The sequence below is a fragment of the Castor canadensis genome, chromosome 18 (assembly GCF_047511655.1).
Source record: "Castor canadensis chromosome 18, mCasCan1.hap1v2, whole genome shotgun sequence".
Lineage (NCBI taxonomy): Eukaryota > Metazoa > Chordata > Mammalia > Rodentia > Castoridae > Castor > Castor canadensis.
In genome coordinates, this window is record NC_133403.1 from 41,678,124 (window position 1) to 41,691,249 (window position 13,126).

The 13,126-nt window shown below is 51.7% G+C and overlaps 1 protein-coding gene across 1 annotated transcript in view; it reads left to right on the forward strand.

Moving 5' to 3' along the window:
* The window catches only part of Dnah10 (dynein axonemal heavy chain 10), a 130,037-nt gene that overhangs the window by 56,822 nt on the left and 60,089 nt on the right, over nucleotides 1-13,126 (forward strand). The window contains exons 32-40 of the mRNA XM_020161470.2: nucleotides 45-228; nucleotides 2,004-2,138; nucleotides 2,799-2,951; nucleotides 4,086-4,274; nucleotides 5,625-5,771; nucleotides 6,555-6,746; nucleotides 8,432-8,550; nucleotides 10,138-10,296; nucleotides 12,397-12,532. Of these exons, the coding sequence (XP_020017059.2) occupies nucleotides 45-228; nucleotides 2,004-2,138; nucleotides 2,799-2,951; nucleotides 4,086-4,274; nucleotides 5,625-5,771; nucleotides 6,555-6,746; nucleotides 8,432-8,550; nucleotides 10,138-10,296; nucleotides 12,397-12,532 (1,414 nt within the window). The remainder of the gene's footprint in view (nucleotides 1-44; nucleotides 229-2,003; nucleotides 2,139-2,798; nucleotides 2,952-4,085; nucleotides 4,275-5,624; nucleotides 5,772-6,554; nucleotides 6,747-8,431; nucleotides 8,551-10,137; nucleotides 10,297-12,396; nucleotides 12,533-13,126) is intronic.

A 13,126-nucleotide genomic window follows, 5' to 3' on the forward strand; every position in this document is an offset into this window, starting at 1 on the left:
CAGAGCCCCGCCCTGCTTCCTCTCACCGCCCCCCTGTCCCCCAGCATCCTGGAGGCCCAGGAATTCGAGTGGGAAAGCCAGCTGCGGTTTTACTGGGACCGGGAGCCTGACGAACTCAACATCCGCCAGTGCACGGGGACCTTTGGCTATGGGTACGAGTACATGGGCCTCAACGGGAGGCTGGTCATCACGCCCCTCACGGACCGCATCTACCTGACGCTCACACAGGTGACTGCCCGGCCGGACGGCACGGCTGCTTCCGGGTCCTGCATTGTCCCCTTCACATGGCTCTGTGGATGACATAGTAAGAGGGGCAGGGGACCCTGCTTCGAACTCGGACTCAGGAGATGATGGGTCATCTCCATGTGGGATGGAGAAGGCTGTGAGTGTCATCTCTGGAAGCTCTGGGTGTCACCAGGAACCAGTTTCTATCTTGGGACATTGGTCCCTGTGTAAGGGCGGGAGGTCAGTAGAGGTCAGTGGGAAAACACAACAATGTGAAAGGTGGTGGCCATCACAAGGTGAGCGTGTCCTGTGCCTGCACATCCCGGGATGGCTTTTATTCCAGGTTATGCGTGAGGGAGCAGTTTACACGACGAGATAGCAGGGTGTGGCAGCTCACACCTGTAATCCCAGCTGCTCGGAAAAATAAGTACAGCAAAATGGGCTGGCAGTGTGCATCAAGTGGTAGAGCACCTGCCTAGCAAGTGTGAGAGTCTGGGTTCAAACCCCAGTACTGCCAACAGAGTCCCAAAACAACAACAGAAAAAGATGAAGATGAGAGAGTGTCTCTCCCAGGACAGGGAGCCAGGTCATGACAGTCCAGGATAAAGAGGACAGGTCATTAAAGTCACATTTGCAAGTGGCATGCTTGTGACATGGCGCCTTGGCCGAGACACAGACCCACTGTGTGTGCAGTGTACACCTGGGCCTGACTCCATGTCACCATATGGGACTTGGGGGGATGAGAAGAGGGAAAGTGTGAGAATACAGATCCTATGCTGCCTACCGGGCTGTGAGCATTGACATCCTTTGTTCGTCTTATTTATTTTTATTTTTGGGGGGCAGTGGGGTTTGAACTCAGGGCCTCACGCTTGCTAGGCAGCCACTCTACCACTTGAGCCACTCCACCATCCCTTTTTTGTGTGATGGGTTTTTTTCAAGATGGGGACTATTTGCCTGGGCTGGCCTCGAACTGTGATCCTCCTGATCTCTGCCTCCTGAGTAGCTAGGATTACAGGCGTGAGCCACTGGTGCAAGAGTGTGACCTTGTCTGTATTCATCAGGGTTCCCCAGAGAAACAGAGTCAGCAGGAGGTCACCTAGCAGATGTTGGTAATCGTGGGTCACCTCTCTGCGCTGAGAGCCAGGTCAGCCAGAGCTGGGTCTGAGGCCTGGGACCAGGAGCACAGGGCTGGATGGCCAATGTCCCACCTTGAGCAGCCATCCTTGGCCTCTGCCCATTCTGTCCCCAGTGGACACCGCGATGCCACCCCCACTGGGGACATGCTCCTTTGTTTATGCAGCCACCAGTCCAGATGCTCACCTCATCCCCAGACATCCTCATGGATGTGCCACGAGGTGGTACTGGAGTTTGAACACAGGGCCTCACTCTACCATGTGAGCCTCACCTCAATCCTTTATTGCTAAAGCTGTTTTTCAGGTGAGGCCTTGTGCTTTTGCCCAGGCTGTCCTCAGACTGTGCTCCTCCTAGCTCTGCTTCCCAAGTAGCTGGAACTATAGGCGTGCATGACCACACCCTGCTTGTTTTTGAGATAGAGTTTTGCTAACTTTTGCCTGGGCTGGCCTTGCTCCTAACTCACCTCCTGAGTGGGTGGGATTATAGGTGTGGGACACTGAGCCTGGCCTGTCTGGACACCTCTTGACCCAGTCAAGTTCACATAAGCCATTAAACATCGCACTGTCACAGGGATAGATTTTGAAATGACAGTTTGTTCTGGCTACGAATCAGAAGATGTCTGTTTTGCATTTTGCTTACAACAGGCCCTGTCCATGTACCTGGGTGGGGCCCCCGCTGGCCCAGCAGGCACCGGTAAAACTGAGACCACCAAGGACCTGGCGAAGGCCCTGGGCCTGCTGTGTGTTGTCACCAACTGTGGCGAAGGCATGGACTACAAAGTAAGGGCTCCACATTGCTTGTGCCACTGCTTCATTCTGCCGAGAGTGGCAGGTGGGCGATAGCGGGGGGTGGTGTCACTTCATGAAGAGCATGAAGGTGACAGCTGGAAGGACATGGTCTCAGAACTAAAATGTGCCACTCTGCTGGCAGCTGATGGGCGAGAGTCCCAAGCTCACCTGCCTACCAGGGCCAGGGAGGTATGGTAAATAAGTAAGAGACAGTAGGGAGTGGTAGGGACTGTGACCAAGTGGAGAAACTGGCTCTAATGTCCAGAGGCCACCACCAGGCAGCTTTGGTCCCTTATCACCACGTGGGAGCGTGGACCCATGGTTGCCAGGTCCTCCCGCATTTTAAGGGAAGCCAGAAACCTGGAGTTTTACACACACACATCATGATTTGTAAATCCCGAATAGGAGTTGGCCCCGAGAAGCCTTGGAAGTCTTGCCAGCCGCTCGCCCACCCATCTGGCAGTTTAATTTAGAAAATGTTGGGCTGGCAGAGTGGCTCGAGTTTGTAGAGCTCCTGCCTAGCAAGTGCGAGTCTCTGAGTTTAAACCTCAGTACCACTAAAAAAAAAAAAAAATCCAAAAACAAAACAACAAAGAAAACATGAGCAGCTTCGAGGAGGACAGGACTGTCCGGACATTTCTGTCACCCTAGGCCATTGGGAAGATCTTCTCTGGCCTGGCCCAGTGCGGGGCGTGGGGCTGCTTCGATGAGTTTAACCGGATCGACGCCTCTGTGCTGTCCGTCATCTCCTCGCAGATCCAAACCATCCGAAACGCGCTGATACACCAGCTGACCACCTTCCAGGTGGGGACAGGGCGAGGGGGTGCAGGGGAACCCCCCATCACGTCCTGGGATGGACGCTTTCTGCACAACCTGTGACACACTTGTTGGAGGGAGTCAGCCTCAGACCTGGCTTCTTGTAGACAATGATGTCTTCCAGACTTTTGTTTTTCAGTTGAGATGGTCTGATTCTCCAAATTAGTTATCTTTGTTAACTCAAACCAGTCCCGAACAGATAACTGACAGCTATGGATGGACAGGGCAGTGGCCTCAAGGGACTCACAGAGGCACTGAGAAGGAAAAAATATTATTGGTGACATCCCAAGTTTGAAGTTAAAAGGTTACTATTTCAGCTGGGTGTGGTGGCTCACGCCTGTAATCCCAGTTACTCAGGAGGGAAGGGTAGGAGGATCTCTGTCGGAGACTGGCCCAGGCAAACTTAGCTCAGCCCTGAAGAAGCAAAGGAGCTGGAGCATGGTTCAAGTGGCCAGCTTCTGGCCCTGGGTTCAAATCCCAGTACTGCCAAAAGAAAAAAGAAAAGACGGCCCATGGAGACAGGGAAGGCTGCTGGCTGCCCCCTTGTCAACCGTGCCAAGCATTTCCGTCTTCTGTCTGGCAGACAATGAAATAGGTGGCAAAACCTCCATAGAGGGGAAGTTCACCTCATAGAGAGACTTTCGCGGTTGTTGGTACCGGGGCAGCGGGAGGGGGCTGAGGGCCTTTAGGGTGGGCTGTGGGCTGAGTCAGGCACCCAGGCCTGGTGGAGCTGGAAGCTGGGACAGCAGAAGGAAGAAGACTAGATGTCAGTGTCATGGGACATAAGTCAGACTGGCTGATGTCACCTGTTACAGTCATCCTACTGCCACAACTGTGCCATGAGACACGCTGTGTTCCTGTTGTGCAGGGAAGGAAACTGAGGCTCAGAGAGGTTAAGTAGTCACCTGAGGTCACCCAGCGCCGACTACCAGCCCCAGGCTGTTGCTTCCCCCGTGTTGGCCACTCTCCCGGGGACACCCGTGCTCCAGAGCAGTGTGTGGGGTCGGCCAGGCTCAAGCCAGGCTGAACACTTAGACCCACACGGCCGCCCGCGCCTCCGTTCCCCGGGTGGAGGGCTGGGAGCGGCCCGCGTGTCACCGTCCCTCTGTCCTGTCGCCCCAGTTCGAAGGGCAGGAGATCTCCCTGGACTCTCGGATGGGCATCTTCATCACCATGAACCCCGGCTACGCGGGCCGCACGGAGCTGCCCGAGTCGGTGAAGGCGCTCTTCCGGCCCGTGGTGGTCATCGTGCCGGACTTGCAGCAGATCTGCGAGATCATGCTCTTCTCTGAGGGCTTCCTGTGGGCCAAGGTGGGCGCTGGCCGTGCGTGGGGGATGGGTGGGGCGCCTGGACCTTGAAGCCCTGTCCCTGCTCCCTCCTGCTCCCTCTGAAATCCTAACTTAATTTGGGATGCTGTAAGACCCCCAGGAGGGGGGACACTAGTGACAGAGTTCCCACTGCCCTTCCCCAGGGGTGGTGTCTCCCGAAGGCACTGTTGGAACCAGCAGACAAGCAGGTTCAAGGCAGCCGACTCAGGCGCCATGTTCTCTCTCTCTCTCTCTCTCTCTCTCTCTCTCTTTCTCTCTCTCCCTCCCTCCCTCTCTCCTCCCACCCCCTCATTTCATGTGTGGATGGATGGAGTGATTGGCCTTGTAGTCAGCACCCAGAACTGTCCCATGGCTCCCTCATGTCACCCCTTCCCAACCCTAATCCTGGCAACCCTGCTATCTGTCCCTCGTCACTGGGACCCTCATTCAAAACATCTCTATAAAGGCATAGATGCTGCGTGCAGTGGCTCGTGCCTGTAATCCCAGCTATGCTGGAGGCAGAGATCAGTAGGATCACAGTGGATCACCGCAGGAGGCCAGTTTAGGTCAAAAGTTCTCGAGACCCCCATCTCAAGCAAAAATATCTGGGTGTGATGGTGCACGCCTGTCACCCCAGATTGGGGGGGAAGCCTAAATAGGATTGTGGTCCAGGCTGGCCTGGGCGCAAAGCGAGACCCTATTCAAAACGAACCTAAAGCACACTCCTAAAACGAACCTAAAGCACACTGGCGGAGTGGCTCAAGTGGAAGAGCACCTGCCAGGCAAGTGTGAGGTCCTGAGTTCAAACCCCAGTGCTGCCAGAAAAACAAAAACAAAAAACCTTCTAAAACTATAAAAGCATGTGCACAGCTCTGTCTGGAAGGTTCTGGAAGAGCAGAATGCAGGGCATACTCGTCACGTGAGTCTCCTTTAAAGGGTCCAGCTGTCCTAGGCTTCGGGGTTCTGGTTCTCCTGATGGCGTCTTGTCTGTTCTGTGACCAAATTCCCACCCCAGCCTCGGGCCCGCGGGCTGGACTGCTTGGTGGCTGCGCTGTCCTCAAATTGGGCTCAGGGGACCCTGAGGGACGGGTTTAGGTCAGAACAAAGAAGCAGCGTCTTTCTAAACATGGTCCGGTCACTGTGCCGGACCCTGTCCTGCCGATCAGGGCAGTGAAGTCACCCCTTGCTCTGCAGTTGTCACTTGAGTCTGGTTCCTGAGGTGCCGTTAGTCACACATGCAGCCCAGCCTCCCAGGGCGCCTGCCTCAGTTTCCCCGTGTTTGCACCGGGGACAGTCCCTTGCTTCTGCGTCGTTAACTTCCTGTATCTTGCTCTGTCCTGTCTGCATGGGAAGACGCTGGCCAAGAAGATGACCGTCCTGTACAAGCTGGCGCGGGAGCAGCTGTCCAAGCAGCACCACTATGACTTTGGGCTCCGCGCACTCAAGTCCGTGCTGGTCATGGCAGGCGAGCTGAAGCGGGGCTCCGCTGACCTGCCCGAGGTAGGGCCACCACCTCCGCCGCGGTCCCCGGTCCCTGGTAGCTCTCTCAGGCTTCCGGTTGGTCTGGGCCAGGCGGCCTGGCCTTGGGCGCCTCCCCGTCAGGCTGAGTTCATTGCCACGCCAGCACCAACACTGACTGTGCCTCCATACTGACCAGCAGCCCGTAATTGCAGGATGGTGGGGTGGCAGGGCCACACGTCCTCCTCTAACCGCTGGAACGTGAGCGTATCAGTTTCCACATGCTTGGGATCGTGCGGTGTTTCCATCTGCGCCCACGGTGCACTCGTCAAACCATTTTCTTCTCACAAAAACAACAGAGATGCTCATGCTGCTTTATTTTCTCTTTTTGGCGGCACTAGGATTTGAACTCAGGGCCTTGTGCTTGCCAGGCAGGCACTCTACCACTTGAGCCACTTCCCCAGTCCTTTTTGCTATATAATATTTTTCAGATAGAGTCTTAAATTTTTCACTAGTGCCAGCCTAAACCACAATCCTCATACCTACAACCTGCTGCATAGCTGGGACTATGGACACATGCTGCCATGTCCAGATTATTTGTTGAGATGGGGTCTTGCTACCTTTTTTTTTTTTGGCCTGGGCTGGCCTTGAACCTTGATCCTCCTGATCTCTGCCTCCTCAGTAGCTGGGCTTATAGGCATCAGCCACCACACCTGGCTTATTATTATTATTATAATAAAAGCATTTTGTTTCATGCTTTGAAGAAGGGTTTGGGGCAGGCACTCACTCCTGCATGTCTGCTGGACTCTGCGTCTCGTCCCCCAGGACGTGGTTCTGATGAGGGCTCTGCGAGACATGAATCTGCCCAAGTTTGTGTTCGAGGATGTCCCTCTTTTCCTGGGCTTGATCTCCGACCTGTTCCCCGGGCTGGACTGCCCTCGCGTGCGTTACCCCGACTTCAACGATGCCGTGGAGCAGGTGCTGGAGGACAGTGGCTATGTGCTTCTGCCCGTGCAGGTGGGTGAGGGGCGTTCCTCGTGTCGCTTTGCTTCAGGCTTTGTGGCTCTTTACAAAAAATTCTGGTAAAATGTTTATAACGTCTTACCATCTTAATCATTTTCTCCCATTAAAAAAATTGTGGGAAAATAAACATAATATAAAATTTATAGCTGGGTGTGGTCAGACACACCTGTAGTCCCAGCACTCTGGAGGCTGAGGCAGGAGGATCATGAGTCTGAGCTACAAAAAGACACCCTGTCCAAAAATTTTTTTAACCTTTTTTTTTTGGAGGAGGGATTTTCGAGACAGGATCTTGCTATTTGATAAGCCCAGGCTGGCCTGAACCTCAGAATCCTCCTGCCTCAGTTTCCCAAGTGCTGGGATTACAGGCGTTCACCACCATGCCTGGCTTGTCTCAACCACTTTGAAGCATACGGTTCGGTGGCTTTGACGTTGTTGTGCAATTATCCCCACCACCCATCTCCAGAAGTCTTTTGATCTTGCAAAAGTGAAACTTCAAACCCACGAACACTAACTCCTCCTCCCTCCTCCCTCCTCCCACCCAGCCCTGGCACCCGCTGTTCTACTTTCTGTCTTTGTGAAATTGAGTGAAATCATATGGTTTTGTCCTTTTGTGTCTGGCTTCTACTCAGCATCACATCTACTCTGTCACCCATGGTGTGGCTGTGTCAGCATTTCATTCCTTTTTAAGGCTGAGTAATATTTCACTATATATGTAATATTTATATAAATATTTATTTGTATCACAATTGTTTGGGGTGCCATATGTTAGATCGCTCTGCACTATTTTGGTTCGGGGCCTAACCATCTAACGTTCTTCCCTACAGCATTGATTTTCCCCCACAGTCACAGTCAAGAAACACTAGCTCTTCCTGGAGTAGGGTCTCCATCATTTGCACCTCTTTGTGTTGTCAGTAACCCCGCTGTCAGATGTCCCATTAGGTGTAACCAGCCAAGCCTGCAGGACCAGGGTGGCTGCCTCGGTCGGGCGCCTCAGGGCCTCAGGCCAGGCAGCAGGCACCACCATGCACATGATTGCTTCAAAAGACTTGTCTTCTGGCAGGATTGTAAGTGACGCAGCCACTCTGGAAAGCGGTGTGGTCGTTCCTCAGCAGGTTAGATTCCCAGTCACCAGGGGACCCAGCAGTTCCATTCTTAGGTGTGGACCCAAGAGAAAAGAGAACGGACGCTCTCTCAGACTTGTTCATGGCACACCGAGAAGCATTACTCCTAGTAGTCAGGAAGTGAAGACAGCGCAGGGTCTGTCATCAGATGAACAAAACGTGGCCTAACTATACCGTGGAATGTTATCCAGCCATAGACAAGGAATGAATCCCCAACGCATGCTACCACGTGGATAAAGCTGAGTGAATGAACAAAGCAGACACAAAAGGACAAAGATGTGACCCCACTGATTGAAATGTCCCCAACGCGCCAAAACATAGGATGTCGATTGGTGGTTGTGAGGGGCGGGGACGGGGCACCAGGGTTGGGAGAGGCAGTAAATGGGTATGAGGTTTGGCAGGGGGGATGACGAGGTGAATAAAAAGTTCTGAAATTGGTGGTAGTGAGGTTTCCACACCTCTGTGAACACACTGAAGAGTCTGGGGAGGTGGCTTGCCCGATGGACGCGTTGGGTTTTGATAGAACAGCTTTGTATGGAGATACGTTTAACCCTGTAGGTGGACAAGGTGGTTCAGATGTTCGAGACCATGATGACCCGTCACACGACGATGGTGGTGGGGCCCACAGGAGGAGGCAAGTCTGTGGTCATCAACACTCTGTGCCAGGCACAGACCAAGTGAGTGTGACTGCACAGAGAGCCTGGATCCCGGTGGCCTTGGGGCAGTGTTTGAACTCAGCACCTCCCAGACCTGCTTTGACGGCCGATTTCCCTGGAGGGGACATTTGTCCTGTGCACCCCTTCAGCTCAGTGTCTTTACTTTCTGGTTCTGATGTCGTTTATGCTCCTGTCAATGCAGGGCTTATTGTGAAGTGAGAATTTCACAGAGTAACTTAAATTAAGTCACATTGCCTCAGGGACGGTCAGGAGCCAGCACAGGCAGCAGCAATGGTATCACTGTCTTCTCCCTGGTGCCCACGATCACTTAGCCCTCGGCAGCTGGTGCCCTTGAAGGAGGAGGTGAGCTCGCACTCCTAGTGGACCCTAAACAGTGTGGAAGACCCTGAAGGCGTGCAGGAGCTGGAGCCTTACCTGAAAGTGGACTTTCTGAGTTCTGGCTTCTCTCCTCAAGCAGTAATTACACTCCAGGCCATGCTAATATTCCAATAAAAATCAAAACCAAGCCACACAATCTTTGTGACTTTAACATTTCTAGATAGTCTGTAAGGAGTAAGTGACTTTCATTTCTTCTTCTTCTGATTTTTTTTTTTTGGCAGTACTGGGGTTTGAACTCGGCCTTACACTTGCTAGGCAGGCGCTGTACAGCTTAAGCCCTTCCACCTGCTCTGTTTTGTGTTGGATATTTTCAACATAGGGTCTCAAGCACTATTTGCCTGGGCTGGATTCGAACCATGTTCATCCTGATCTCTGCCTTCCGAGTAGCTATGATTACAGGTGTGAGCTACTGACTGGTGCCCGGTCTCTTCCTGTTTTTGTTTTTGGCAGTCCTGGGGTTTGAACTCAGGACCTCATGCTTTCTAGGCAGGTGCTCTACCTACCTCTTGAGCCACTCTGCCAACCCCATTTCTTCTTATTTCCTTACCTGTTGCAGATGAGAAAACTGGGAGCAGGGCTGAATGTGTTTCTTTCTTTTCTTAGTTTACTGTTAGGTAATTCATAGAACTCACATACGGGTATGTGCACAGTATTGTATGCAGATTGTTTTATTTGCATATTTGTTAATTATGAGCTGTGTATCATGTGAAGTTTCATTTTCTCTAGGTTGATCACTAAGTGTGCTGGAATTTTACAGTCATAGGAAGAAATGCCCTTTCTATTTGACTTATAAAGTCAGCCCCACAGAGTGGACCTCTGTCAGGGAGGATTGAACACCAGCAATTCAAAGGGGCCCTGGTCCACTGTCTGGGATGACTGAGTACTGTCTCTTAACCCTGTTAATGAGGAAGTATTTACTTACAAACATATGCAGTATGCTTGCCAGTCAGCTACCAAGCAGAGATGTGCTTCTGGTTCAGACCTCGTTTGGGCTGGTGCCATGTTTTCAATGAAATATGGTTCACTTACATTTAGTGTACACCACTCACAATGAGTGGAAAGCCTGGTGGAGAGTTTGGCTTGTGTTCCAAGTCTTAGACTGGATTCGAAACCTGGAGTCCCTCACGTGGGCGCCATGTGGGCATCAGGTTGTTTTCCTTGCGTATTTCATCAGCCTGAGCCATGACTGACACCACCCCTCTGATTTAGGCTTGGACTTATGACGAAGTTGTATATCCTGAACCCCAAAGCTGTGAGTGTCATCGAGCTCTATGGCATCCTGGACCCCACCACCAGAGACTGGACGGATGGGGTGCTGTCAAACATCTTCAGAGAAATCAACAGGCCAACCGACAAGAAGGAGCGGAAGTGAGTAGCTCTGTGAGCAAGAAGAACTGGGGTGGCTGATGTCAGTCAGCCGGGCTTGAGGCGCGGTGACCAGGCCAAGCCCAGGCTGTAGTTTCATGCTGGGGCTCCAGCATTCGGAGTCACTGAGGTCCTCCTTATAGATGACAGTGCCATCACAGAGCTTTTTAGGCACGGTCTCATTTGGTCCTCAACAACGCCATGTTGACAGTCCTATGACAGGTAGATAGATATGTCATGGGATTGTCCTCTGGCTCAGCATGGAGGAAACTGAAGCCAAGAGGAGGAAAGGAACTTGTCCCCAGGCCAGGGACTTGGAGACTGAGCCCTCAGTGCAGCCACCCTGCCAGGTGGCCTGGTCCCCCACTATCTGGCCTGACAAGTCAGGGAAGGTAGGCAGCAAAGCATCATGGGGGCTGGAGGCTGCCAGCCTTATCTCTTTCCTGCCTGTAGACGTGGTTGATGAGGTCCTGCTCACCTCTCCCCATGTCCCGGTGAGGGATACTGAGGCTGAGTGTGGAAAGGCCCCAGTGGGGCCTCGGGGAAAAGCTGTAAGCTGTTCCTACTAGACCTCTTTGGGAAACTCAGGAATCAACTCTCATTGATAATTTAAAAAAAAAAGAAAGAAAACCACTGAAATAACAAGAGTCTGAAGTCCCAGCTAATGACTTTCAAACCCTCTTTTTATAAACTGGGCATGATGGCTCACACCTGTAATCCCAGCTTCTAGGGAGGTGGAGATCAGGAGGTTCATTAATCAAGACCAGTAGTCAGGGGTTAAAAAAAGTTAGTGAGGGCCAGAGTGTCTCAAGAGGTAGAGTGGCTGCCTAGCAAGTGCGGCTCTGAGCTCAAACCCCAGTACTGCCAAAAACAAAATTAATAAAAATATTAGCAAAGACCTCATCTCAACAAATAAGCCGGAGGTGGTGGTGCACACTTGTCATCCCAGCTATTGCAGGAAGCAGAAGTAGGAGGATCCTGGGCAAAAAGCAAGATCCTATCTGAAAAATAACTACAGCAAAAAAGGGGTGGGGGCTTGGCTCAAGTGGTAGAGTCCTTGCTTAGCAGGTGTGTGGTTCTGAGTTCAAACCCCAGTATTGCCAAAAAACAAAAACAAACTCCTCCCACCCTTTTTAGTACTCCTCCTCTGATTCAGGACCAACCCAGGATTTCTTGTTGCTCCACTGGCCTTTGCTGTTTGCCATCCGTCAGTTTTGAGCTGTTCTTCAGGGTGTCATTACCTTTTATGACCTTGATGTTTTGGAAGATTCCAGACCAACTGCCTGGTTTTGGCAGTTGTTTTTGTGTGTGTGATTAGATTCTGGCTACACATGTCAGACAGGAATGTCACAGGAGCGATGTGTACTGCAGAGCACATCACCAGTGTGCATGACACTGGTCATCCCGTTATTGACGGTGTTTACTTTGACCTTTGAGTGATGGCGCCATGGTGACACCTCATGATCTCATGAAAGTCCCATTCCTTTCAAAGCCTCACCCAATAGTTTGAGCACCCATGAATGGGGTCTGGGACACAGACTTTCCACCATGAATGTCAATGAAGACTTTCTTCTTTCTTTTTGGTGGCACTGGGGTTTGAACTCAGGGTTTCATGCTTGCTAGGCAGACAGACACGCTACTGCTTGAACCACACCCCCAGCCCTATTTTGCTGTGGTTATTTTGGGGATGGGGGTCTCACTTTTTGCTCAAGCTGGTCTGGACCTCAATCCTCCTATTTTAAGCTTCCCACTGTAGCTGAGGTGACAGATGCATGCCACCGTGTGCTTTTCCTGTGGATATGGAGTGTCACAAACTTTTTGCCTGGAACCAGCATCCTCCCAATCTCAGCCTCTTGAATAGCTGGGATTATAGGCGTAAGCCACCGGCTCCTGGCAAGTTCCCAGATTCTTATATACTGGTGACTAATGTAGACAGTTTTTATGTACCGTGTGGTCAAGCCTCTGGACCAAGGAGAGATCTCTGTCCAGGTCCTGGCTAGAAAACCCTGGGAAAAGCTGTTGAGCTGGAATGAGACAGCTATGCCAAGTTCACTGACTGGAAGCCCTCCTGAGTCTGGGGTTCACTTTCTCCGGTCACCGCAGGTATATTTTGTTTGATGGTGACGTGGATGCTCTGTGGGTGGAAAACATGAATTCCGTGATGGATGACAACAAGCTGCTGACCTTGGCCAATGGGGAACGCATCCGGCTTCAAGCTCACTGTGCTCTGCTCTTTGAGGTAAGTATTGATGGTGCGTAATCTCGGACATAAGTCTTCTAATTAAAAAAATTAAATTTTTATTAAAATAGTACTAACTACAGATGGTTACTGAAAATACAGAAGAGTTACTATGAGTACAACTCTTTCTCCTTTCTCTGTCCTCATCCCCTCTTTACTCTACCCCAGAGGCAACTGTCTTTACTTGCTTTGAGTTGTTCTTCTGAAAACTGTTAGACTGGAAAACAGAGAGAGATAGACGAGGCAACGGCTCAACGTCAGCATAGGTTTATTCAGAAGAAAACTGCCAAAACTGGCATCCCACAGATGTCACAGTTCACCGCTGCTTACAGACGGGGGTGGGGGGTGGGGGGAGATTTATAGGAGAGGAGGGACCTGGTAAGGGGTGGGGGAGTTTTTTCACTGTGGCTTGTCCATTGTCCATTGTCCATTGAAGTAATCAAGGAGCTAGGTCTTGTGTTCTGGCACAGGTGCTGGGAACCAGGATGCTCCCCTTGGGAGGCCTGTCTCTACTGGGACCAAGCAACTCTAGGGCCACACAGAATTTAGGATGGCATATATGATGTCAAGTTGAGGCCTAACAGTAATTACCCT